Below are 24,730 nucleotides of genomic sequence, written 5' to 3' on the forward strand. Positions count from 1 at the left end.
AGTAATGCTATATATGTTTTAAAACAATATCTTCAAGTTGTTGTTACTTGCATAATGCAACCCCCGTTATTTAGTTAGGGTGAGTCTTAAATAAATTTAAATATGTTTAGGGATACTATATTTCGATTTTTTTCGCCAAAAAAAAATCGAAAATTTGGAATTTTTGAAAAAAAATTGGATTTTTTTTTAGTTTTTAGTTAAAAACATATCACATATAAGATCACATATAAGATCCAGTGGTTCTTAACATTTTAACAAAAAATTATTTTTTTTTTGGAAATTTTCAAAGTAAAATAACTCGGTTATTTTGTTTGTTTCTTTTATCGAGATCTACTAGCCCTGAAAATATTTGCACTTATTTTTAAGACTCACCCTGTATATTATTTTGTAAGAAAATTGACTGTTTTACATATTATATACACACATATACTAATTCTATATGATATGAAATGTAATACCGTACGATCAAAAAGTTTTATGATCAAACGCCATTTGACACTGACAGTTCTCATAAGAATTGGTCATTATCTGTCATTATCTAAAACTGTCTTTGTTATAAACCTTTATGACCACACTGTATTTACATGAAATGAATTAAATGATGTGAATACAATAATTAAATAATATATTATAAATAAAAAGAACTTATCCTATTTTCTTTTTTACAATAAATTTAGATCTGAAGGTTTTATAGTTACAAGGAAGGTAAGCATTTTCATATTTGTTATTAACCTCCAAAAACTCTAAGCAAAGTCATCATCATTTTTTTGGTGTAGGGGCAGAATCTGTACATTTTCATGCAGTCGTGGGGGTAAGTAACTGACACCCCGTTATCCAAGGCTTCTCTCAATTCTTGACCTGCGTATGATGATTCATCATCAGCTGCCATCCTTTAAAATAAAAAGTATGTTAGATATGAGTAAGATCACGTCAAGTGGAGCCCCCTTTTCCCACTTGGTTATGGAATTTTATTTAATATATACCTGGTGCGTCTCAGAAGTGGCCCACCCCTATAACTTTTTTATTTTCTCAGATAAAAAAATGAGATTTGGTATGTCAGTATTTGATATAAATTACGATTGATTGACTTGTATTCAATTATTTTCGGTCACTTCCTGTTTCACCGGATTTGACCACATTTTATTTTTAAATGGCACCCTCGGTATTTTGTTACTTTATTCGAGAGAAAATGACAATCTGAATGACATATCATATGTCAATTTTGACATTTCCGAATATGGTATATTTGAAATTGCAACGTGCGATTCATAACGAAAATTTGACTCGAAATAGCAAGTGTGTGGTACCAAATTATTAGTCAAAAATGCTTTTTCCAAATATGCTAACGAGCCACCCTCGTTCCATTCGAAATAATTGAGATATGATTAAAAATACGATTTGGACATCTTTTAACCGGCCAGGACAAGAGATGAAAAACATTAGACGATCAAATCTATTTTTCCAAGGCTCCTTGATGAAAAATGAGTATTTTTAACATAGCCATGGCACTCTAGATTGAAATTTAAAATACAATTTTGTTTTAAGCGAAAATGTTAAAAGTTGACATATTATAATATATGTCATTATATTCAGAGTGTGATTTTCTATCGAATAAAGTAAAAATATACCGAGGGTGCCATTTAGAAATCAAACGTTGTAGTCATCACCGGTGAAACAGGAAGTGGCCGAAAAGAATTTAATACGTCAATCAATCCTAATTTATGTTATATATTAACATACCAAATCTCGTTTTTTTATTTGAAAAAAAAATAAAAAGTTATAGGGGTGAGCCACTTTTGAGACGCACCCGGTATTAATGTTGAGTAGTCACGACTAGTAATCGAACCCTGAAACAGTCTTTTAAAATTTTTATTTTAACAAAAAAAAATGTTATAATGAAATTTTAGTTTTTTAATTAACACTTTTATTTAATAAATTTATTAAAAAAGAACCGTTACACATATCTTAATGACATTTTCAGGATATATTGCTTAATCATCGTATTTTGAAAAAATATTCCAAATTTAAAATTATTAATTAATTACCATATTGATAATTAACTTTTAAATAAACAAATGAAAAATTTAATGACTTCTCGGTCGAAAAAAAAATTGTTTTTTAGTTACTATGCACTGTTTATTAAAGTTTAATATTCCGAAAGAAAATTTGACTGCTCGTTATTAGTTTAAACAATATAAATTTATTTATGCCGTGTGACGCCGAGCGCTAGCAATAAACACCGCACTGGCATGCCGATGCCGCGGCCGCCCGGTCCGTACGTACCTATAACACTAAATGTAGGGGGCGCCACCTATATGTTTTTTAACTGATTGGAAGAGCAATAACTTTTCATCCGTACCTGTTTAAAACTATTGTCGGAAAAAATACACATTTTCGTAATATTTTACTTAAAAAATATATCTTGCTAAAAATCGCTACGAGCAACCGTTTTCAAGATATTTGGAATAGAAATAGTCAATACATGTTAATATATTATTTGACTGAAATGATAAATTTGGGAACTATATAATTTTTTAAACTAATCATGATTTTTTCTAAAAAATATGATAAAATAGTTTCCGTTGGGCACAAACACATTTCAAATTTAATATTTCAGACTAATAACTATCCAGTCAACATGCACAATTTTTGTCAATTATTATGACATGTATTGACTAATTTCTTTTCAAATATCTTGAGAATCATTACTCGCAACGGTTTTTAACAAGAGACTTTTTTACGTAAAAAATGACGGAAATGTATATTTTCCGTTCAGTAGTGTATACAGGCACGAGCGAAAAGTTATTCAGTTATTCTCTTCAAAAAAGCTAAAAAATATGTAGCCCCCTACAAGTTACAACAATTATTCCCCGTCCAGATTAGCCTTAGCAGTAAGGTGGTGTTAACTCAAAGTACTTTTTAGGGTGTGAGGATTGATACGTCTATGTCTTTCTTGTAAGCCTATAGAATGTGGTGTCCCTCAGGGTTCAGTACTTGGCCCTATTTTGTTTCTGGTGTTTATCAACGACATTGCAAATCTAGACATTAGCGGTAAAATCTACCTCTTTGCGGACGATACTAGTTTCACTTGGAGCGGCCCAGATGTTACGGCACTATATAATACTATATCCAGTGACTTACGCACCATTAAATCTTGGTGCGATTCTAATCTCCTATGCCTAAACCTATCAAAAACTAAAGTTTTGTCATATAAAAGTACAAACCTTTTGTACTTAATAACACCCCTATTGACGTCGTGGACTTGTTGTAGACAACTCGTTAAAATGGGACTTGTACATCGAAGCTTTATCAAAGAAACTAAGCGCTACCTGTTTTACGCTAAGAACTAAGGAACCTAACTTATCAACCTCTAGAATAGCCTATTATGCCCTTTTTGAGACACATCTCAAACATTGCTCAGAATTGCCTGGACTGCCCGGCGAACCAATGAATCCATAATCCAAGAACTGAACATCACAGAACGCCTGTCAACTTCTATACAGTCACGTATACTTAAATACTTCGGTCACGTTATGAGGAGGGATACTGACTGTATGGAAAAAATCATTATACAGGGCAAGGTTCCGGGAAGAAGACCGAGAGGCCGCTCGCCCTCCCAATGGATAGACCAGCTATCAAAGATCACCCACAGGTCACTGCGCACGCTTGTACACACTTGTCACAAGACAGGGAATTATGGAGACAAACCTCCCACATCACCTGAACTCTACATTTCTCTTGTAGGAATAAAGACAGACAGAGAGACACACATCTTCGTTATGCCTTTTCATTCTGGGGTACTTGCTGCGCAACAAAATTTGATCGTATTTTCAAACTTCAAAAGAGAGCAGTTTGGTATTTATTGGGACTGAACAGCAGAACTCACCGCCAGAATTTCTTTAAAAATTTCAAAATACTGACTCTTCCTTCTTTATTAATTTTTGAATCTGTTTGCTTAATCCGCAAGCACATATCTGCTATTCCCGAAAGGCCATCTCACAACTATCCACTTAGAAATAGTTATGAGCACGATCTTTATCTGCCAACCCCGAGTTCAGAACTAGTTAAAAGGTGAATACTGTACAATGCCAAAAAAATGTACAATCATCTGCCTTTGAATATCAAGTCGCTTTCATTCTTTCCCGCATTTCGCAAAGCTCTGAAATCATACTTACTGGAGAGTCCTATATGCGGTGAACGACTTTTTTGTCGATGTTTAATCATGAACTATTTTGAATTTTTGTAATTTTGATCATCTCACACATTGGTTAAAGGTCTAGTGTTTATGCTGTGTAACACCAAAGGTTCCAACCCCCAATTGTAAGTCTAGTGTTTAATATTTAATATTTTATACCTCTTACATACATGATTATATCCATTTACAATTTTCCTGCTGTAAAATTTTATTGATACACCTCTTTTTGTGTTCTACAATGTCCATGTATGTTTTATTTGTAATTTTAATGACGTAAATTTTTTGAATTGATTTGTATTGTAGGATATATTTTATTATTAGTATATTTTTTGAACTTTTGTTTGATTTGTAAATGCTTTGTCGATGAAACTATTTTGACTTTTTGTACAATAAAACGTTATATATTTATTTATTTACTTTATTTACTTACTTTGTTAAATTTAAGATGATTTTCTCTTCTCTGGACAACTCCTCCTCCCTCGAGGCCTGCAGCTGGCATATGAAGCTTCTCGCGCAGCTGACCGGATCCCTTTTAATCACCACGTCCCAATTGATATGCGGCTTGGTCTTGGCTGCTTCCGTCACAGACCTCTTAAACACTTTCAGTTCGTCATCTAAGAAAGCGCCAGAACTTTGACGATTTTTCGGGACATTTGCTTTCGTTTCCCACTTACTGTTATAGAGCTTGTCTCCTCCGCCGCCTCCGCCACCACCAAAACCGTGGCCGCCGCTTCCGAATCCGCTCTGGACGATGGTGTGGAAGTCCTGGGCCAGGGTGTGCACCATCCAGAGGCCTGCCAGGCCCATGCCTGCCATGAGGATGACCCTCATGAAATTGTTGGCCTTTGCGAGGCCTAAAACGATGCTCAGGATAATCAGTCGAGCCCAGTTAGTCATCTGTAAGGATAAACATGAATAAGTTCGGGTATTATGTAAAAATAAAAGTTGGATTCCAATAAAAATTGCTTCTTAATATACAGGGTGGCGCACCTCATTCGCCTCGGTTGATTATACGAAAACGGAAAGATGTAGAAACAAAATATTTTAGGGGTATATGTGGGGAGACAATGTGCACAATTTAATATTATTTTGAAATATACAGGCTGTTTCAGAACTAAGATCCATACCAAGGTTATATTTTTTCTTATGGAACACCCGGTATTTTATTTCATTTTTGGATTCTTCGGCCCAAAAAAAGGTATTTATTATAAGAGTTAAATATGTTTAAAATCTTTGGTTTTTGAAATATTTAAAGATATTTAAATTTGCATGCTACAATAGAATAGATTATTAACACCCTGTACATTACTTTTCAGAATTAATTCTTATGCTGAGTTTAGAGGTAGAGAAATAAACTTTACAGAAAAATGGTATTAGTTCCTTAAATTTATACAGGGCTATCAAAAGTTGCTGATCTATTTTAAATATATATTTTATATAAAAACTTTGTTATTTCAAATGTAATACCCTGTATTTTTTTAAATAAATCGAAGCACATTCAAATGCTCTTTCAAACTATATTAGGGTTTCCTATACCTATCTAGCTAGCTCAGATTTTAAATAAAAAGCGATTTTTAAATAAAATTGTAATCAAGATGGCTGGTGTCGCCATGGCAATTTTATAGTGACAGTAACTATTTTCAAAGTCGACATTAGTTTATGGACATTATTATTTATAATTTATAACAGTTTACTTAAATTTACCCATAATAGTTTAATAAGTAAGTATTCGTTATTTAATCAAGAAAAATAAAGCAGTATCTGCTGGCGGAACGAATAGATATGTTACTAGTGATATTATTTTGTGAGGAAAATTGCTTCTTAGCCTCAAGGGCTTATGCTCAAAGATATCCAAATAGGAATCTTCCTGATAAGAGTTTCTTTGAAAAACTATTTCCTATTTCGCCTGCTGGTGTGGTTTATAAAAAACCTATTATAGTAAACGCCACGAATGTTTGGGAGTGATTCATCAATCGCTACCATGTGAACTAATCTGTTCAAGGTCACATAAAACTTAATTCCAGTGCCGTGGTGTTTCAAGTCATATAATAATCAATATATAAACTCTTGTAATTTGTTGTTTTAACTGTCAAAGTCGTGTCAAAACATATATTTGGATATAAATATAAACTGGAATGCCCCATTTGTCGCACTGCAAGCACAGCAATGGACTGACGCACAAAAACGAATCAATCAAAGAAACGCGATATAGTATCGTCTTTGTCAATCACGCTCACATTATAGAATAAGTAGGAGGAGCGCGTGCAGATGATTAGACCGGGCCTTTAAAAACCTACGTCTGCGGTAAAAATTTATGTTTTTAATGTAAAAATGGTAGCGCGCGTGTCGATTTTAACTTCATCAAGCAATGAATCACTCCCAAACATTCGTGGCGTTTACAATAGGCAGAAACCTATCGTTGGAAGTGAAGAAAATGAATTTGCCCTAATTGGCTCTTTTATAGAAAATCCATGCATCTAAAAATTCTACACCCTGTATCTCCGAAACTAAGTATTTTAGGACATACATTTATACGAACTTTTTTACTTATTTTTATTTTCAGAATATGCTGCTGAAGTTTCCGGAATAGAGTTCGGACCACCCTGTATTATAATGTCTTATTATTAAATTTTTAATATTAATTGTGAATTATTGATATAAAACCAAATGTGTAAGATCATGGGCCTGATGAATAAAGAGAAGCAATTGCTTTTTCTATAGAACTATCTTTGTTGGTTGTTTACAAATTGTATAAGTCTATTTCAAGAAATTTGAGTAAAAGCATTTGCTTAACTTTTATTCATAAGACACCATGTCTCGATATAGGATATGTTTACGTTATTTTACTTGAAGTAATAAAAATATAGATGTAGCATATTTTAACAGAAAATTAAATATTTTTTTTTAGTCAAGGAAAAAACTAAAATATACCGAGTGCGTCTCTAAAGTGGCTCACCCCTATAACTTTTTTATTTTTTCAGATAAAAAAGCAAGATTTTGTATGTTAGTATATGACATAGATTAGGATTGATTGACATATTCAACTGTTTTTGGTCGCTTCCTGTTTCACCAGAAATGACTACACTCTTGGTATTTTTTTACTTTATTCGATAGAAAATGACACTCTGAATAGAATGACATATCATATGTCAAGTTCTGACATTTTCACAAATGGTTTATTTGAAATTGCAACATGCGGTTCATAACCTCAATTTGACTCGAAATACCAAGTGTATGGTACCAAATTATTCGTAAAAAATACTTTTTCCAAATATGCTAATGAGCAACCCTTGTGCCATTTGAAAAAATTGAGATGTGATTAAAAAACGATTTGGACATTTTCTAACGTGCTATATGATAAGACACGCAAAAAAAAAGACGATCAAATATATTACTTCATTAAAAATTAGTATTTTTCACTCGAGACCGAAATTTAAAATACGATTTTGTTAAGCGAGAATGTCAAATGAAAAAAAATACCGAGGGTACAGGTATTCATTTCCCGTGAAACAGGACGTGACCAAAAACAATTGAATACGTCAATCAATCCTAACTTATGTCATATACTATCATACTAAATCTCGTTTTTTTTATCTGAAAAAAGATAAAGTTATAGGCTCGGTTATAGGGGTAAGCCACTTTTGAGATGCACTCGGTATATTTTAGTTTTTTTCCTTGGTTTTCTTCATTGTACATTTTTGAATGTGGGTAGGTAACTGATGAGTTACGTATCTGATGAATAGGTCCTCGACAATTTAGATTTAGGAAAAGTCAAACTTTTAGTACACCATTGTGGCGATAACGTGAAATAAATGACATAACATATGAGAAAATTCGAATAGATATTATTTAAGCCCGGAAAACATTTCCTACAACTAGATTATTTTCTAAGACGCCGACAAGTAGGTATCAAGGCGTAAATATAGTAAAGCTGGAACTAGTTACATAAAACCCATAATTACACTTGCATATCTCTCAAATTTCTCCGACCGAACATGTTTTATCAATTATTAATTATTTTTAAGGCAGCATACAGGGTGTTACTGCTTGTCATATATTTAGCTAAATTAATTGCTTTTTATTAAAAATGTATTCTTGTTGTTATAAAATGAACTTAAGTGGTGCAAAGTACGGTATGATCGAAAAAAAATGACGTCAAGACGGCTGGGAAATGACAATCGATGGTAATTTTGACGAGGTCAATTTCTAGACGTCATTTACTAAAAATATAGACATAAAATTTGTCAAGAATTAACACTAATTAGAGAAAGATTTAAAAAGGATAGCACGTTTTCAGACACATAAATCTATTTCCAAAGATATATCTTTTTTGGAATTTTAATCTACACCATTGTTATTAAACTACAACATTATTTTTAAAAAAATAATTTTTCTAAATATTATACTCAATGTAAAAATAAATTACAACCTAACCAACTAGCAGTAAGGGCCATTAAAAAATAAAGAAAGTACAGGTCAAGTAAATGACATTTAGGGCTTGACCTGGCCAAAATTATCATATCGATTGTCATTCCCCAGCCATCGTCACCCCCCCCAATTAATTGCATTATTATTTGCACTTATTTATTATTGCATTATTATATTGCACTTATTTAAGATTCACCTTGTATACGTCAAAATATATTTTTAATATTTTCTTTTGTTTGTTTACTTTGTTTGTTTACTTTACCTTTGTCTACAAATTCTAAAAATTTTTGACAATAAAGGCATTTATTTAATAGCCTAGTTCTACCAAAATGTATGTAGGGGTGGGGTAGTATTAGAGGTGTATAGTTCATGAACGAACTAGTTCCAATGAGCTATTCCGACTACGGAATGAAAGGAATTAGTTCCCCAGGACCTATTCCGGGATCGAGACTGTGACCGATATATTATAATATGCGACGGCGACGGATCGGCCAGTGCCATCGTAGTCCCGGGTGTTGTTCCTACCAGCACAATTGTGCTGAAATCAGCACATTTGCAATTTTTGCTGCACAATTAAAGCCAATATCAGCACAATATTGCTAAAGCAAAAACTCATTAATTTTTAAAATTGTGTTGGTTTCGACCCCGCCGCCAGATGGCCCATGCAGATGGCCCATGCTCCGGGCAGTGGCAACAATGTAACGAAAATCGAAACTGGCATATGATAAATGTCATCTGTCTGAAGTGTCAATACTGTCAATAGTGTCAATTGTCTTGTCATTCGTCAATTCAAATTCAATAATTTTGAATATTTTGATGTTTTCAATTTCAACAGAGACAAATTTCAATATTTTCTTTTCATTTGACTATTTTTATTTTAGAACTTTGGTTTGGTTTGGTTTTGGGTTAGTACTAAAAAAATTAGTTTTGGTTTTGAGTTAGTATTTAGCCATGCAGTACCTAGGTGCTGGGTTTTATTTCGGTTTCTTCTAAGGTGGAGGTGGCTAGAGTATGGACAAGTAAACAGTAATAATATAGTACAGTTTACATTACCACTCATCTATATAGACTGGGGGTAGCAAGGCGGCTGCGGCTTCAAGATTTTGGAATAAAGTGCCTGAGAAAGCCCACTATGTTGGAGCGAAACGTCGCATAAAAAAAAAGTTTCCATTTTCAATTAATAAAAAAAAACCTCATACCCAAGAAAAAGAAAAAAAATATATGGATAAAGTAATAATATAATTATGCATAGATATCCCTATAAGACCATCTTTTTAGGCGGTTAATTAAATCGTCTAGTTCCAGTACTGGTACTGATAATACCCAAACTCCCGTGACGGAAAAAAGAAAACCTGAAACCTCTGAAACTGAAGAAGAACCTGGAAAAAGCAACTATATAATAAATTTTAATTTTAAATTTCCCGCGTCAGCACAATTTAACCTAAAAACTGCACAATGAAATGGCTGGTTTCCGCAGAATCAAAATTTCCCTAGGAACAACACTAGGCTAGTGACTAGCCCGATGCTAGACAGAAGTGGGGAGTGCCAGCCGTATGTTATCGGATCCGGACATACAAGAACTAGAGGAACTAAATAAAAGACCAGTTTACGTACGGATCGGCCAGCGCGATCGTAGCCCGATGCTAGGCGGGAGTGGAGAGTGCCAGCCGTATGTTACTTGTCCCGGGCCGAAAGGACTGAGCGGATCAAATTAAAAGACTAGTTCACGGGAATCTATTGAGTCGGCAGATCCGAGATATAATACAAGGCGATTCGACCTTGTCTATTGCCACAGCCGGCGTAATTACCCTAGAGAATTGTCGTGGATACTATTTTTGATTTTCAGTTTGTTCTTTGAATATTTTATGGAAATGTTTCAATTTGAGTCTCTAAAATTAAGAAGTATCTTATAAAACGAAGTAGATATTCTGAATTTTTAGACAAAAACAATAAGCTTGACGTGAGGAAAAATACAATTTTTCGTAAAATTTTCGTATTATTTGCTCCAATTTTTCAAAATTCTGATTTGAGTTTCTTCTTTATTTTTTTATCTGCAATAAAACTTATCTATATGTTTATAACATACGGAATTACAGGTCTCGTTATATTTCGTACATTATAAAAATTATACAGATCATACTGTGAATAGTTCTGACTGACACCAAAACCCATTAGCAAGCAACGGGGAAGTCAATGTTAGTCGGGAACTGCTGTGAACTAAAAACCTAGTTCAAGGAACTATTTCCCTGGAGGAACTAGAACTAAGGAACTAGTTCCTCCGAAGGAACTTGAATTCCCACCTCTAGGTAGTATTCACCCGTACTTTTTTGGTTTTTTTTTTGGAAGTCAAATGTTAAAGCGCTTAGCAAAACATAAGCACCCCAAAAATATCCTATACCATTCAAATCGGAATATTGGTTCTTAAAATATTTTAAAAAATGTGTTTGTTTTTTAATGTTTGGCGCCTCTTAACGAACAAACGAAGCATTTTTGTACAGAATGAACTTATTTTGGTTTAAAAATACGTAGTAATTCTATGTCCACGGAATATTAAGTCACCCTGTATATGTTTTGGAACCGCTATTCTATCGTGTATTTGTTGCTTGCGTTCGTGAAAGTGCAAGTGGAATTCGATGCATTGGAAAAAGCAACAGAAAACGAAAGAAATAAGATCGTCGGTCGCAGGCGGCTAGATTTTGCATTTCTCGAAGAAAGTGAGAGTGAGTTTGATAATAATTTATCGGGGACGATAAACGTTATTATTATGCTCTGGGAAATATATCCGAGAATTATTTCTGGGTTTTCCTTTATTAATTATTCCTTATAACATTGTTTTAGATTTTACTGCCGTATTCGATTGAATGGGAATATATTTCATTGATATACCCATATTTATTTTAGTCTGTCTACATCATTATTAGTTATATACAGGGTGAGTCTTAAATAAGTGCAAATATTTTCACAGGGCAGGTAGATCTCGATAAAAGAAACATATTTTCTCTTTGCCGTTTTTCAAATAAGTCGAAAATATCCAGTTATTTTACTTGATTTTTTGATTAAATTTTGAGAACCAGTGATTATTTTCTGTGTTTTCTATCTTATTAATTCAATCTATTAGCTGTGTTCATATTATAAGGATAGTATGTTTTTCAACTAAAAATTAGAAAAAAAAAACATTTCTTTAAAGTTCCAAGTTTTCAATTTTTTTTTCGCCAAAAAAAACTTCTTGACGTACAAATCCTCAAATATTTGCACTTATTTAAGACTCACCCTATATAGGGTGTAAATAAATAAGATGCGTTAGAAAAAAACTAGGAGAATTCGAGACAAGACAGGAAGTCTCTCTTATTCGCTATCATTCCTATCAAGTAACCTAGCAAAGCAATGAAATACTGAAAAGACCCTAACTGCGCTAACCATAATCATGCCCAGCGTATGTGGCCCAAGATTATCTAAGAGAAAAGTACTTGCAGAGGCTGTGCAGTCACAATTTTTATATGCCGCACCTGTGTGGCACCGTGCGATTGATACAAAAATTAGAATACAACGTATGATGGCGATTCGTGTCTATAGCCCCTATAGAACCGTTTATTATGAGGGCTTTGGTGTTATTAGTGGTATAAGTCTGCCAGTTGTTCTTCTTGTGACAGAAAAGTTCAAGGGTAGCATGAAGACAGAGACAAGAGACGCGCTACTTCTAAAGTGGCAAAGTAAATGGAACTTAGATGGTAGATGGACATGGCAGCTTATTCCGGTAATTAAAGACTGACTGGATAGACCCTTTGGAGAGGTTAATTATTTTCTCTGTCAAGCTATATCGGGACACGGTTGCTTTAATAAGTATTTATTCGACCGAAAGAGGGCATACACAGAAAATGCATATACTGTGACGAAGTTGCCAATGTAAAAAAAAATGTAAATAACACGCTATTTCACTGTCCCAAATGGAATGATGCTAGGAAAATATTTGAAGATAAGTCAGGATTAACATTTAGGGCTGATAGTATGATGAACAGCCTCTTGGTGGGAGAGACATCTTGACACTACGTTCCGGAGTTACATCCAGCTTCATGGACCTACATCCAGATTCCAGTTCTGCCGGATCTATATCATTCTAACCTTTGATTTTAATTTAACTATTTTTTTTTGCACGAAGTTATCCGCGTTCAAACGTTTTATAGTCTGCTAGGGAAATCTGATCTTTGCGTTTTGCCAAATTTTTATCACCTGATCTTAGCTGTTATATTTATGTGGTAAAGGTACATTAAGGTTCAATTTTTTGACAATCTATGACAAATCCAAACCAAACCAACCGACCACGTCGTCAGCAGATAACGAAAATATAACGATGCAGCGAAATAAATCAGTATTAAATAAATGCCTTTATTGTCAAAAATGTTACAATTTGTAGACAAAGGTAAAGTAAACAAACAAAGTAATCAAACAAAGTAAACAAACAAGGTACACAAACAAACAAACAAAGATAATACAAGACATTATACAAAAAATATTGTCAGTCTTATTGTTTAAAATAAACATTTATAAATGTTTACAATGTCAAAAGAATAAAAAAATAAAAATAATATTCAAAAATATTTAGTTAGTTTATAGTAAATATCAATAACCTCTAAATAAATTTATTTCGGTGTCATTGGTAAATATAGCAATAGCAAACATTAGACCAGTGTTTACAAGATCAAATTCGATTATCAAAATATAATTCATTTACGGCGCAGAAAGCCTTGTCTAGTAAATAAGAGTTCAATGCTTTGCGTAATGAAGAAAATGATGTTATAGATTTGATTTCAAATGGCAGGTGATTGTGCATTTTTTTCGAGTTCTATAATATTGAACTTTTAACTAACTCTGAGCGTGGGGTAGCTACATAAAGATCTTGCTCCGCGTTCCTGAGTGGATAAGTGTGAGATGGTCTTTCTTGAGAAGCTGATACATGCTTACGTATTAGACAAAAGGTATTCAAATATAAATAAGGAAGGAAGAGTTAATATTTTTAATTTTTTAAAAAAGTCCTGGCAATGGGTTCTGCTGTTTAGTCCCAGTGAATATCGAACAACTGTCTTCTGGAGCTTGAAAATGCGGTCAAATTGAGTCGCACATCACGTACCCCAGAATGGAAAGGCATACCTGAGGTGCGACTCAAAAAGTGCATAATAAACAGTTCTAGCCACTGACAAGTTAAGCTCCTTAGAAACAGATCTTAATGCAAAACAGGCAGAGCTCAATTTTTTTGACAAAGCTTCGATATGCATGTCCCATTTCAGAGAATTGTCTACAACAAGCTCTAAGAATTTTACAGATTTTACGACGTCAATGGTGGTGTTGTTAAGTACAAAAGGCTGCAGCGAGTTTTTATACGACAAAGCTTTAGTTTTAGAAATGTTGACCTATTGAAGAGTATTGGCATAAAGAGAGGATTCTAACTGCTGCTGAATTGTATTTACTGTTTTTTAAATTTACTTCCGTGGAGCCGTTACCGTATTTGAAATTATTTTGCATTACATATTTGAAATTTTTCTCTAGTTTTTTTTTATTGAATTGAATTTACTTTTTTTATTGATAAATTCAAGAAATTATGGAATATGTTATGACTGCATCATCATCATTGTTTCCTTTAGTTCCTAAGTGGAGCATAGAGCTCCAGTGAAAACCTTCCTCTTGTTCTGCTTTCAGAAATTTCCTTAGCTTCTAGCCATGATGTTCTTGACATCGCTAGCCCTTCCATTACGGTTCTGCGCCATGTTTATTTTGGGCGTCCTCTTTTCCGTTGTCCCTGTAGGTTCCAGTCAAGGGTATTTCTTGCGATGTTGTCGTTAGGTTGTCTTACAGTATGCCCTATCCATCCCCACTTTCGTATGATCACTTCTTTGCCTATCTCAGTTTGGCCAGTTAAATGCAATAGATCTTCGTTTCAGATCGTGTTCGGCCAAAATATGCAAAAAATTCGTCGCAGGCATCTATTAACAAATGTTTGTAGCTTTGATGTTAGGGTTTTGGTCACTTTCCATGTTTCACATCCATCCAAGAGAACCAATTTTACATTATTGTTAAATATTCTCAGCTTAGTGCCAGTTTTGATGGTGCCTCGAGGCCCATACAAGTCTGAGTTGACCGAATGCTTGTTGAGCTTTTTTGACTAGGACTACGTTAAAATTTTATTTTATTTTTGTAAAAAAGATGCCTATATATAGAACAGCTAAGAACACTAACAAGGATTTGGCAAAACACAAACATCAGATTTCCTCAACAGACAACAAAACTTTTGAACACAGATTACTTCATGTAAAACAAAATTTAGTTAAAAATTAAAATTAAAGATGAATGATATAGATCCGACAGAACCGGAACCTGGATGTAACTTAGTGCAAATACTTTTTTACTCTTTTAAAATACGGAATATATCTAACTCTACTACGGACGCGACGGTAGTACAACGTACTACTTCATATAGTGATCAAAAACGACAAAAGTTTGCTAGTAAGTTTCAAAAGTTTTAAACCTCAAAACGAGACAATGGATTTGTAATTTCAGTTTTTCCAGGATCATGACAAAAAGAATTTTTAATTCTCTTAACAGTTATTGTAAAATGGTCCTACAAGTCTTCAGTAGGTTAATTTGAATGCATAATTTTTTACCTTAATATGGGGTGTCTGATTTTTGTACCACTTGACCTTATTGTAATAGAGTTGCGTAATAATTTAATACTATAAAATACTTGATAGCATTTACTGGAGAGAACAAAAATCCTACATTTAAAGTATTTTACTACCTACAATAGGTAAGCCTGCAGGTACCGCACTAAATTGAAAACCCTGTACATTATTTGTAATTTTCCAATTCGTAGGTAGTTAAATACGTTGGAATAACGTTTGAAAATGCATTTGGGCGTGGCATCGCTTTAGTTATGAAGGCACTCTCCTCTTACGTGTTACGAAAGTGATATTGCTCTAATCCAGTTTAAATGCAAGCAGCCATTTTTCCCACATAAAACGATTCTAATAAAATAGATACCGGTTTTTTACTAGTTACAAATAATATCTCGCCAAATATATATCCTGTTATTAATAAATAAATTATCTTTAGATCTGATGTAGATTACTAAACGTCTATAAGTGTAGCGGTCCCGACATTACAGGTGTTGTTTTTATGCAATCCTCTTAAATATTTTTCTATGACCGAAGAAATTACTTATCTAGTTAAAATAAGCGTACGTTTAGCAACACAGCAATATTTATGGTCTTATTTTTACACTTTTTGATAAATATGTATGTATCTATTTAAAATTTTTACGTATCTGTAAGTAGGTTTGTATTACTTAAGAGATGCTTATGTAATATATCCTCATATTTAAAGTGTAACATGCACATTACGGTTTTTCTTTTATTTTAAAAAATTTAGTTCAACCGCGCATATTAAATATCAGCTACATAAAATGTTATCTATACATATTTCTTCGTGGTATTTTAAATGCATTTTTAAATGTTTTATTCTTGGTATTGGACATCAGTTATTGGATTGGTTTAGTTATTTGGCGAGTTGGTTAGCGTGGTTATTTGGAGGGTGTTAATTCATTGGTTAGTTGGTTTTTCGGGGTTGGGAAATATTCCTTGCTCAAAACTAGACTTGCGTATTTTTTTCGGGCATTGCCCGAATTCGACTATTGAGCGTAATATATACATAACTAAAAAACGCAAAATTAAGTAAGAGATAAACACCTAGAGATAAATAACTAGTGGTTAATGTGACAAGAATATCCCCGTTAACGTGTCCTCCGCAATTTACAGAGACTGACGTGCATCTGCATCACACATCTGCATCGCAGGTGCCATGAGAACATGTCCAATAGCAGTAATGGAGATCATCCTAATGATCAGCAGAATGGTCATTGACGGAAAGAGTACTGGGAGAATTTTCAGGACAGGGGCTTGGAACACCCTCAAAAAGAAAATTCCACTTCTCCATCTCCCAGTGGATGACATACCAAGAATTTATAACTTTGAGAAACACCTCACTGTAGTATTGAGTAAAAAAAAAAGAACTGGGAAGAAAAGAAACATTTACTCAGCATGTAAAAGACCGTGCTATAGATGTATAGACCGTGCGTGAAAATAACGTGCTATACTGATGCTTTCAAAACCAAAGCAGGGACAGGGTTAGGAGTATTTGGGCCGAAAACTAAATACTCAGAACCAATGGGCACCTACTCCAGTTAGTATCCTTGAGGCAGAAATTTACGCTATCGAAAGATGCGTACAATTTATCTTAGATAGGAACTATCGAAAACAGGAAATTGCCACCCTATCCGATAGTCAAGCAGAACTAAACGCGATCAACTCAGTAACCATAAATTCGAAGTTGGTCAAAGAATGCCTAGAGAAGCTCAACAAATTAGGCAAGGAAAATAAAGTCCTCCTACTCTGGGTGCCTGCTCACCAAGGGATAGAAAGCAATGAAAAAGCAAATGATGTAGCTAGAAAAGGAGCGAACACTTCACTAACAGGACTAGAACCGTTCTGCTTCCCAAGTGGAAACCAACTTAAAGTGGAACTGCAGAACCTGGAAGACTCCATCCGTAACCTGGACTGGGTGCCCTCTAACGATCTAAGACACTCAAAAAAGTTTCTCAGAACTTACGACCGAGAAAAATCAGTAGATTGAACCTGAGAAATAATGGCAAATGCAGATTCTGTGGGGAAAATGGGGAAACACCAGTACACCTTATCACTGAGTGCGCCGAGACGACAACCGTTCATTCCATAAACTTTGGTATGGCTAATGTCGAAGATGGAGAGCTGGCCTGTGGAACTGTCTCAGATAATGGCTTTCGTCAAACCCCTGAGACTGTATGATGAGTTATAACTCGTTATTCTTCTTCTTTACGTGCCGTCTCTTTCGTGGAGGTTGGCGATCACATTGGCAAAATCTTCACGATTCTCGGCTTTCCTTATGAGTTCTTCAAAAGTTAGGTGAGTCCAGTTTCTGATGTTTCTCAACCAATATAGTTTCTTCCTGTTATAACTTGTTATAAGAACTTATTAGAATTAAGAATATTATAGATCTGTAAGGTAGCGGTGATTAACCCCCCTCCTAAACATTCTACATTCTACTTCATTTACTGAATTGGAAAAATAAAGACGAATTCTATTTAGTCATATTCAGCAAGTCTTAAACTAAACTCTTTAATATTCAATTGGATTTAAAAAAACAATGAATAAAAATAACTTTTACAGTGTACTTAAAAAAAAGTCCTCTCCTACTCTGGGTGCCCGCTCACCAAGGGATAGAAGGCAGTAAAAAAGCAAATGATCTAGCTAGAAAAGGAGGACTTCACTAACTGGACCAGAACCGTTCTGTTTTCCAAGCGGAAACCAACTAAAAGCGGAACTGAAGAATCTGGAAGACTCCATCCGTAACCTCAGAACTTACGAACGAGAAAAATTAAAGTTTTTCCTTGATTTAAGTAAAAACGATCTTCGGATTGTCACGGGGTTTCTAACAGATGGACACTGTCTCCTCAACGAACACCTCAGTAGGCTGAAGCTGAGAAACAACAGTGAATGCAGATTCTGTCGGGAAAATGGGGAAACACCAGAATACCTTATCACTGAGTGCGCCGAGACGACGACCGTTCGTGGCATGAACCTTTGGTACGGCTGATGTCGAGGATGAAGAGCTGGTCTCTGTGGAGCCGTCTCAGATACTGGCTTTTGTTAAAGCCCTGAGACGGTATGATGAGTTATAACTCGTTATAACTCAAAAAAGGGGAACACACAATAGATCTGTAAGGTCGCGGTGATTAACTCCCCTCCTAAACATTCTACACGTATCTACAGTATGTCCCTGGATTGCCTTTACAAAAGAAAACACTTTTTTATTATTGACATTTTGAGAAAAATGCTTTCTTCATAACAATTTTTGCTTGTTTTAAAATAGTTAATCCCGTTTACACTTTTCCAAATTTCTATTCCGTTTTAGGGAAAATTAGAAAAGCATTAAAATATGGTTGATTTTTTTGTCCTAAGTCCTAAAAATCAAAACGCGTTTCTATGGTAATATAGTTTCGATTTTATGCTTTGATAGATTGTTAATGATAGAATTTTAATTAACGTCATATTTTTTGCTGTTTTAAAATGTTAAAGAAGCAAAAAAAATATTTAGTTCAATGCAAGTTCATTGCAAAATGTGATACTTTAACAACAGCAAAAATATGACGTTAATCAAAATTAATAATAACCATCTATCAAAGAATGAAATAGAAATTATATTACTATGCGGTTTTGATTTCTAGGACTTATAATAAATTAACCATATTTTAAGGGTTTTTTAATTTTCTCTAAAACGGTATGGAAATTTGGAAAGTATAAAGAGGATCAACTATTTTAGAACCAGCAAACATTTTTATGAAGAATATATTGTTCTCAAAATATCAATAATAAAAAAGGTTTTCCTCTTGTAAAGACAATCCGGGGACATACTGTATAATGATAAAAGAAGTACCACCAGAGTATTCTCTACCCTAATGGAAAGTACCCTTGCAGGGCTGTTACGGAATTTTACACTATCGCCATTCGCTTTGGCATTAAAATATGTGAGTACCAAATTTCAACAAAACAGTTCTTAAAAATAAACAAAATATACAGGGTGGTCCAAACTGTATTCCGGAAACTTCGGCAGCATATTTTGCAGATAAAAATAAGTAAAAAAATTCGTATAAATGATATAAATAAATGTCCTAAAATGCGGTTTCGGAGATACAGAGTGTAGAAGTTTAATTTTTATTTCGATTTTTTCCACATAATTTCTGAAGTAACGCCAGTATTTGGATGAAAATTGGTGTCTCGGAGTTTTATGACATAAGAAATTTGATTTTGATGTCAATATGACTCCTATTTGTAGAGGGCACCACATGTGTCTTAACTGTTTTGAAGAGTAATAACTTTTCGTCCGTACCTGTATAAAACTACTGAGTGAAAAAATATAAATTTCCGTGACTCTTTACGTAAAAAAAATCGCTACAAGCAACCATTCTCAAAATATTTAGAATGGAAATAGTCAATACATGGAATTATTGACAAAAAATAAACACATATAGTTATTTGATTGAAATAATAAATTTGGAAGATTTTTATTTTTTTAAATTAATCATAAATTTTTCTGTGAAAAAATAATGATAAAACAGTTTCTGTTGAACTTCTGTTGAAATATTTCAAATTTATGATTTTAATCTACCGTATGATCGAATAAAAACGGCGTCCAGTTGGCTTGGAAATGACGATCGATGGCATTTCCTATATAAATTTACATATAAAATGACAGCGATCTTCATTTCATAGCCATCGCTGACGCCGTTTTTATTCGATCATACGGTATTAACTATTTAGTCTGTCATGATGACAGGTATTGATAATTTCGAGTCCAAATATCTCAAGAACCATTACTCCTAGCGGTTTTTACCAAGAGATATTTTTTATGTTAAAAACGTCGTAATTGTGTATATTTTTTTACTCAGTAGTTTTATACAGGTATGGACGAAAAGTTATTATTCTGCAAAACAGTTACGACACATGTAGGTGGCGCCCTCTACACGCAGGAGTCATATTGACATCAAAATCAAATTTCTCATGTGAAAAAACTCCCAGACACCAATTTTTATCCAAATATTGACGAAATATTTGGAAAAAATCGAAATAAAAATGAAACTTCTACACCCTGTATCTCCGAAACTAAGTATTTTAGAACATACATTGATACGAACTTTTTTACTTATTTTTATCTACACAATACGCCGCCGAAGTTTCCGGAATAGAGTTCGGACCACCCTGTATTATTTTTATTTAACCTTTCGCGGGATGTAACTTCTTCGGGAAGCATTTTAGGGCATATGTTCATAGGGACTTTTTGTTTTATTTCTCTCTGTAAAATCACCCACCGAAGTTAAATACACTATTTTTGACACCCTGTATAATGGATAATAGGAAGTAGAAATTTTATTTAACAATATACGAGTTTTTTTTTAAACATGAGGTGTCCCTTTCAAGAGGATAAACGTATCGTTGAGGCTTCCCCAAAAATAATCTGTTAAACTAAAAAAAGCGGAACGTTACCTGCATATATTAAGAACAAAATTATTCTCTTACAAATCTATTTTCGCTTATTTGTACATACAAAATCAATTAGGATACACAACACTATAATAAACACAAATAATGTAAATAAAATAAATAATGTACCTCGAATTTGTAGCACCCTGTATAACTTTACTGAAAAATTTTATTGCTTCCTTAAATTTACACCGGGGTACCAAAAATTGCTGATCTATTTTAAATATTTATTTTACATAATAACTTTGTTATTTCAAATGCAACACCCTGTATTTTTTTAAATAAATTGAAGCAGATCTAAATGCTCTTTCAAACTATATTAGGGTTTTCTATACCTATCTACAGTACGTCTGTCCGTTCTGTAGCTACGGGGTATCCGTGAGAGGGGAAACGATATTCTCTCGATGTTTTTCGTAAAAAAATAGACGACGCGTCTCATCAATAAAAATTCAACAAATTTGCAAGTAGCCAATAAAATGAGTGGGCGGAGCGATTTGCGGTGACGCACTCGTCAAATCGACATATAAAATATATTGTTGTTTATTTAAATGTTTTTTGTCCGCATTCCTTTCATAGGCACAGATCCAGCAGATGTACTGTAGCTCAGATTTTGAATAAAAAGCGATTTTTCCATAAAATGGCTATTAAGATGGCTGGTGTCGCCATGGCAATTTTCTAGTGACAGTTAGTAACTATTTTCACAATCGACATTAGTTCAGGGACAACAGTTTACTTAAATTTACCCACAATAGTTTAATAATATATATAATAAAGTAAGTATTCATTATTTTATCAAGAAAAATAAAGCAGTATCTGGCTGCCGGAACGAATGGATATGTTACTAGTGATTTTATTTTGTGACGAAAATTACTCCTTGGCCTCAAAGGCTTAAGCTCAAAGATATCAAAGTAGGAATCTTCCTGATAAGCTTTCCTTTGAAAAACGACTTGTCCTATTTCGCATAGCTAGTAATGTGGTTTATAAAAAAAACCTATTAGGCAGAAACCTGTCGTTGGAAGTGAAGAAAATGATTTTTTTAATTGAATGGTTTGCCGTAATTATCACTTTTATAGAAAATCCATACATCTACAGGGTTGTTCACCACATACGACACGGAGTATTGTAGCTAAACGATGAGATTTTTACAAATTGTAAGTTTGGGGTTCGTTGACGGACTATTAGAGCTACAATTTAAAAATATTTTTACAAGATACAGAGTGTCCCAAATAAATAAAAAATATCAAAGTTGTATTTTTTTAAATGGAACACCCTGTATATTATTACATTTTTAGTTTCTACGATTAAAATAAAGGTAAATTTGATTAAGTTTTATTATACTTAAACCTTACCGTTTTTGAAATATTTTCAATTTTGTGAAATTGCAGTAAAAATTTTAAAGCTTCATTTCTCCAAGGGTATCAATGTTTTTAATACTAAATATTTACTGAAGTTTATTTACTGATCAGTTATTGTGTTGCAATAATAAAAATAATACTACCTTATACAGAGTGTCTAAAAGTTTATTTTAAATAATTATCAGCTTCAAACGGCAATAACTTCTTTAATTTAAATGGAATGCCCTGTATATTTTAGGAGAATCAGATGCACAATTAAATTGTCTATCAAATTGTATTATACCATTTTTTACTTATCCCTTCAAGTTTTCGTAGAAAATGCATTTTCTTATAATTTAGACCTCATTTATCAATATATCCATGGAATATTGACATTTTAGATTGTTTTTAAAGCAACAAATGTACAAAATGTACAGACTAGTAATATTATCGTTTTTAGCAAAACGATAATATTACTAGCCCATTTGTATGCAAAAAGAAAACTATTTAAATCTTTATAAAAGAGTATACCATTAATTAAATATAACACCATTATTTGCGCCCATATACTAATTAATTACATACTTAATTGTGTTCGTTATTAAATTATTATAAATAAATGTGGATTTGAGTCAGAAATCAATATAATAATAAGTTATCAAATTAAAGTCTCTGTAGTTATAAATAAGCATTTATTAAAAAATGAAATATCATTTTTAAGGTGTTACTTTTTATCACACTGTCTAATGCCCATACAAAATTCAGTTTTTTAGTATTTGGAGCAATTATTATTAATCAACGCAAACAGTCAGTTAATGTGGTTTGAATACTGGAATCATATTAATTGGTCCTCTTTAACAAATATTTAAACAGTTTTTTTTTATTTTTTAATGAAATAAACGAATTATATCGACAATATTAGTATCTGTACTCTTTAAAAATAATCTAAAATGTCAATAGTCCATGGGTATATTGATAAATAAGTTCTAAATTACAAGAAAATGCATTTTCTACGGAAACTTAAAGAGATAGGTAAAAAATGGTATAATATAATTTGATAGACAATTAAATTGTGCATCTGATTCTCGTAAAATATACAGGGTGTTCCATTTAAATTAAAAAAGTTATTGCCGTTTGAAGCTAATAATTATATAAAATAAATTTTTAGACACTCTGTATAAGGTAGTATTATTTTTATTATTGCAACACAATAACTGATCAGTAAATAAACTTCAGTAAATATTTAGTATTAAAAACTTTGATACCCTTGGAGAAATGAAGCTTTAAAATTTTTACTGCAATTTCACAAAATTGAAAATATTTCAAAAACGGTAAGGTTTAAGTATAATAAATCTTAATTAAATTTACCTTTATTTTAATCGTAGAAACTAAAAATGTAATAATATACAGGGTGTTCCATTTAAAAAAATACAACTTTGATATTTTTTACTTATTTGGGACACTATATCTTGTAAAATTATTTTTAAATTGTACCTCTAATAGTCCTTCATCGAACCCAAAACTTACAATTTGGAAAAATCTCATCGTTTAGCTACAATACTCCGTGTCGTATGTGGTGAACAATCCTGTATAAGTTACCGTAAAATAAATCAAAGAACTACTTCGTTTTTCTTGATAGAATAATAAATATATAATAATTAATAGATATTATTTATTAAACTATTGTAGGTAAATTAAATAAAAGTGAACTGCTATAAATTTAAATAAAGGCCATAAACTAATTTCGATTTTGAATTTCGAATGAATAGCTGCTATAGCTATACTAACTGTCACTAGAAACTTGCCATGACGACATCAGCCCTCTTGGTTGCCATTTTATTGAAAAATTGCTCTTTATTCAAAATCTGAGGTAGATAGGTATAGGAAACCCCATTATAGTTTGAAAAAACATTTGAATCTACTTCGATTTAAAAAAATACAGGATGTTGGATTTGAAGTAAGGAAGTTTTTATGTAAAATAAATATTTAAAATAGATCAGAAATTTTTGATAACCCAGTATACATTAAAGGAAGCAATCAAAATTTTCAGTAAAGTTTATTTCTCTGGCTTAAAGTTCAGCACAAAATTTACATAATTCTGATGAGCAATGTACAGGGTGTTGGCAATTTTATTTAGTATAGCAATGTATTTATTAGTATGTTTAAAAATATTGGAAGGGGTTAATTCTAACTCTGACATCGCAGATGTAATTCAAACCGAATTTAAGAGAAAAAAACATATCCAGACTATTAAATTACTATTGTAATCCTTATTAGTACCGGTAGCTGTTTTTTTTAGATTGAAAATAGTTCAGTTATTGAAGGTACCGTGCGAATGCAAAACAACGTAAAACTGACTTACGTCGACCAAAGTACTGCCCTTATTACGTCACTCGGGTACACACTGTACGGACTTTAGTACATTTTGCAAAACGCCGGCTTGTCCGGTCTTATTTATAGACTCGCGCTATCTCGGCTTAAGGGAGATGGCGAAAGTGGCGAAAGTGCATTTCCTCGGTCCGTCCGAACTGCAACAAGAACTAGGAATTGATAGAGGTGCCCCCCAAAGCGCCAGTAATCAGTGCATTCTTGTTAAATAACGCCCTGAGTTATATCGAAAAATGTCGAGCAGTTTTGCATGCTTTGGAACATGT

At 33.0% G+C, this 24,730-nt stretch overlaps 1 protein-coding gene across 2 annotated transcripts; it reads right to left on the reverse strand.

Annotated features, from left to right (window-relative positions):
• Positions 1 to 363: 363 nt before the first annotated feature.
• LOC115875197 lies at positions 364 to 24,474 on the reverse strand. Of its 2 annotated transcripts, XM_030890601.1 has the most exons (4): positions 24,439 to 24,474; positions 4,870 to 5,092; positions 4,626 to 4,809; positions 364 to 890 (listed from the first exon to the last, which is right to left on the reverse strand). In XM_030890601.1, the coding sequence occupies exons 2-4, from the start codon at positions 5,090 to 5,092 to the stop codon at positions 728 to 730; spliced, it is 570 nt and encodes a 189-aa protein (XP_030746461.1). In that variant the 5' UTR covers positions 24,439 to 24,474; the 3' UTR covers positions 364 to 727. The 2 variants fall into 2 exon arrangements, with proteins under 2 accessions (XP_030746461.1, XP_030746460.1); XM_030890600.1 differs by having other exon boundaries at positions 4,626 to 5,092.
• Positions 24,475 to 24,730: the final 256 nt, after the last annotated feature.

Source organism: Sitophilus oryzae, unplaced genomic scaffold (genome assembly GCF_002938485.1).
Source record: "Sitophilus oryzae breed Bouriz unplaced genomic scaffold, Soryzae_2.0 scaffold_1353_pilon_pilon, whole genome shotgun sequence".
Classification (NCBI taxonomy): Eukaryota; Metazoa; Arthropoda; class Insecta; order Coleoptera; family Curculionidae; genus Sitophilus; species Sitophilus oryzae.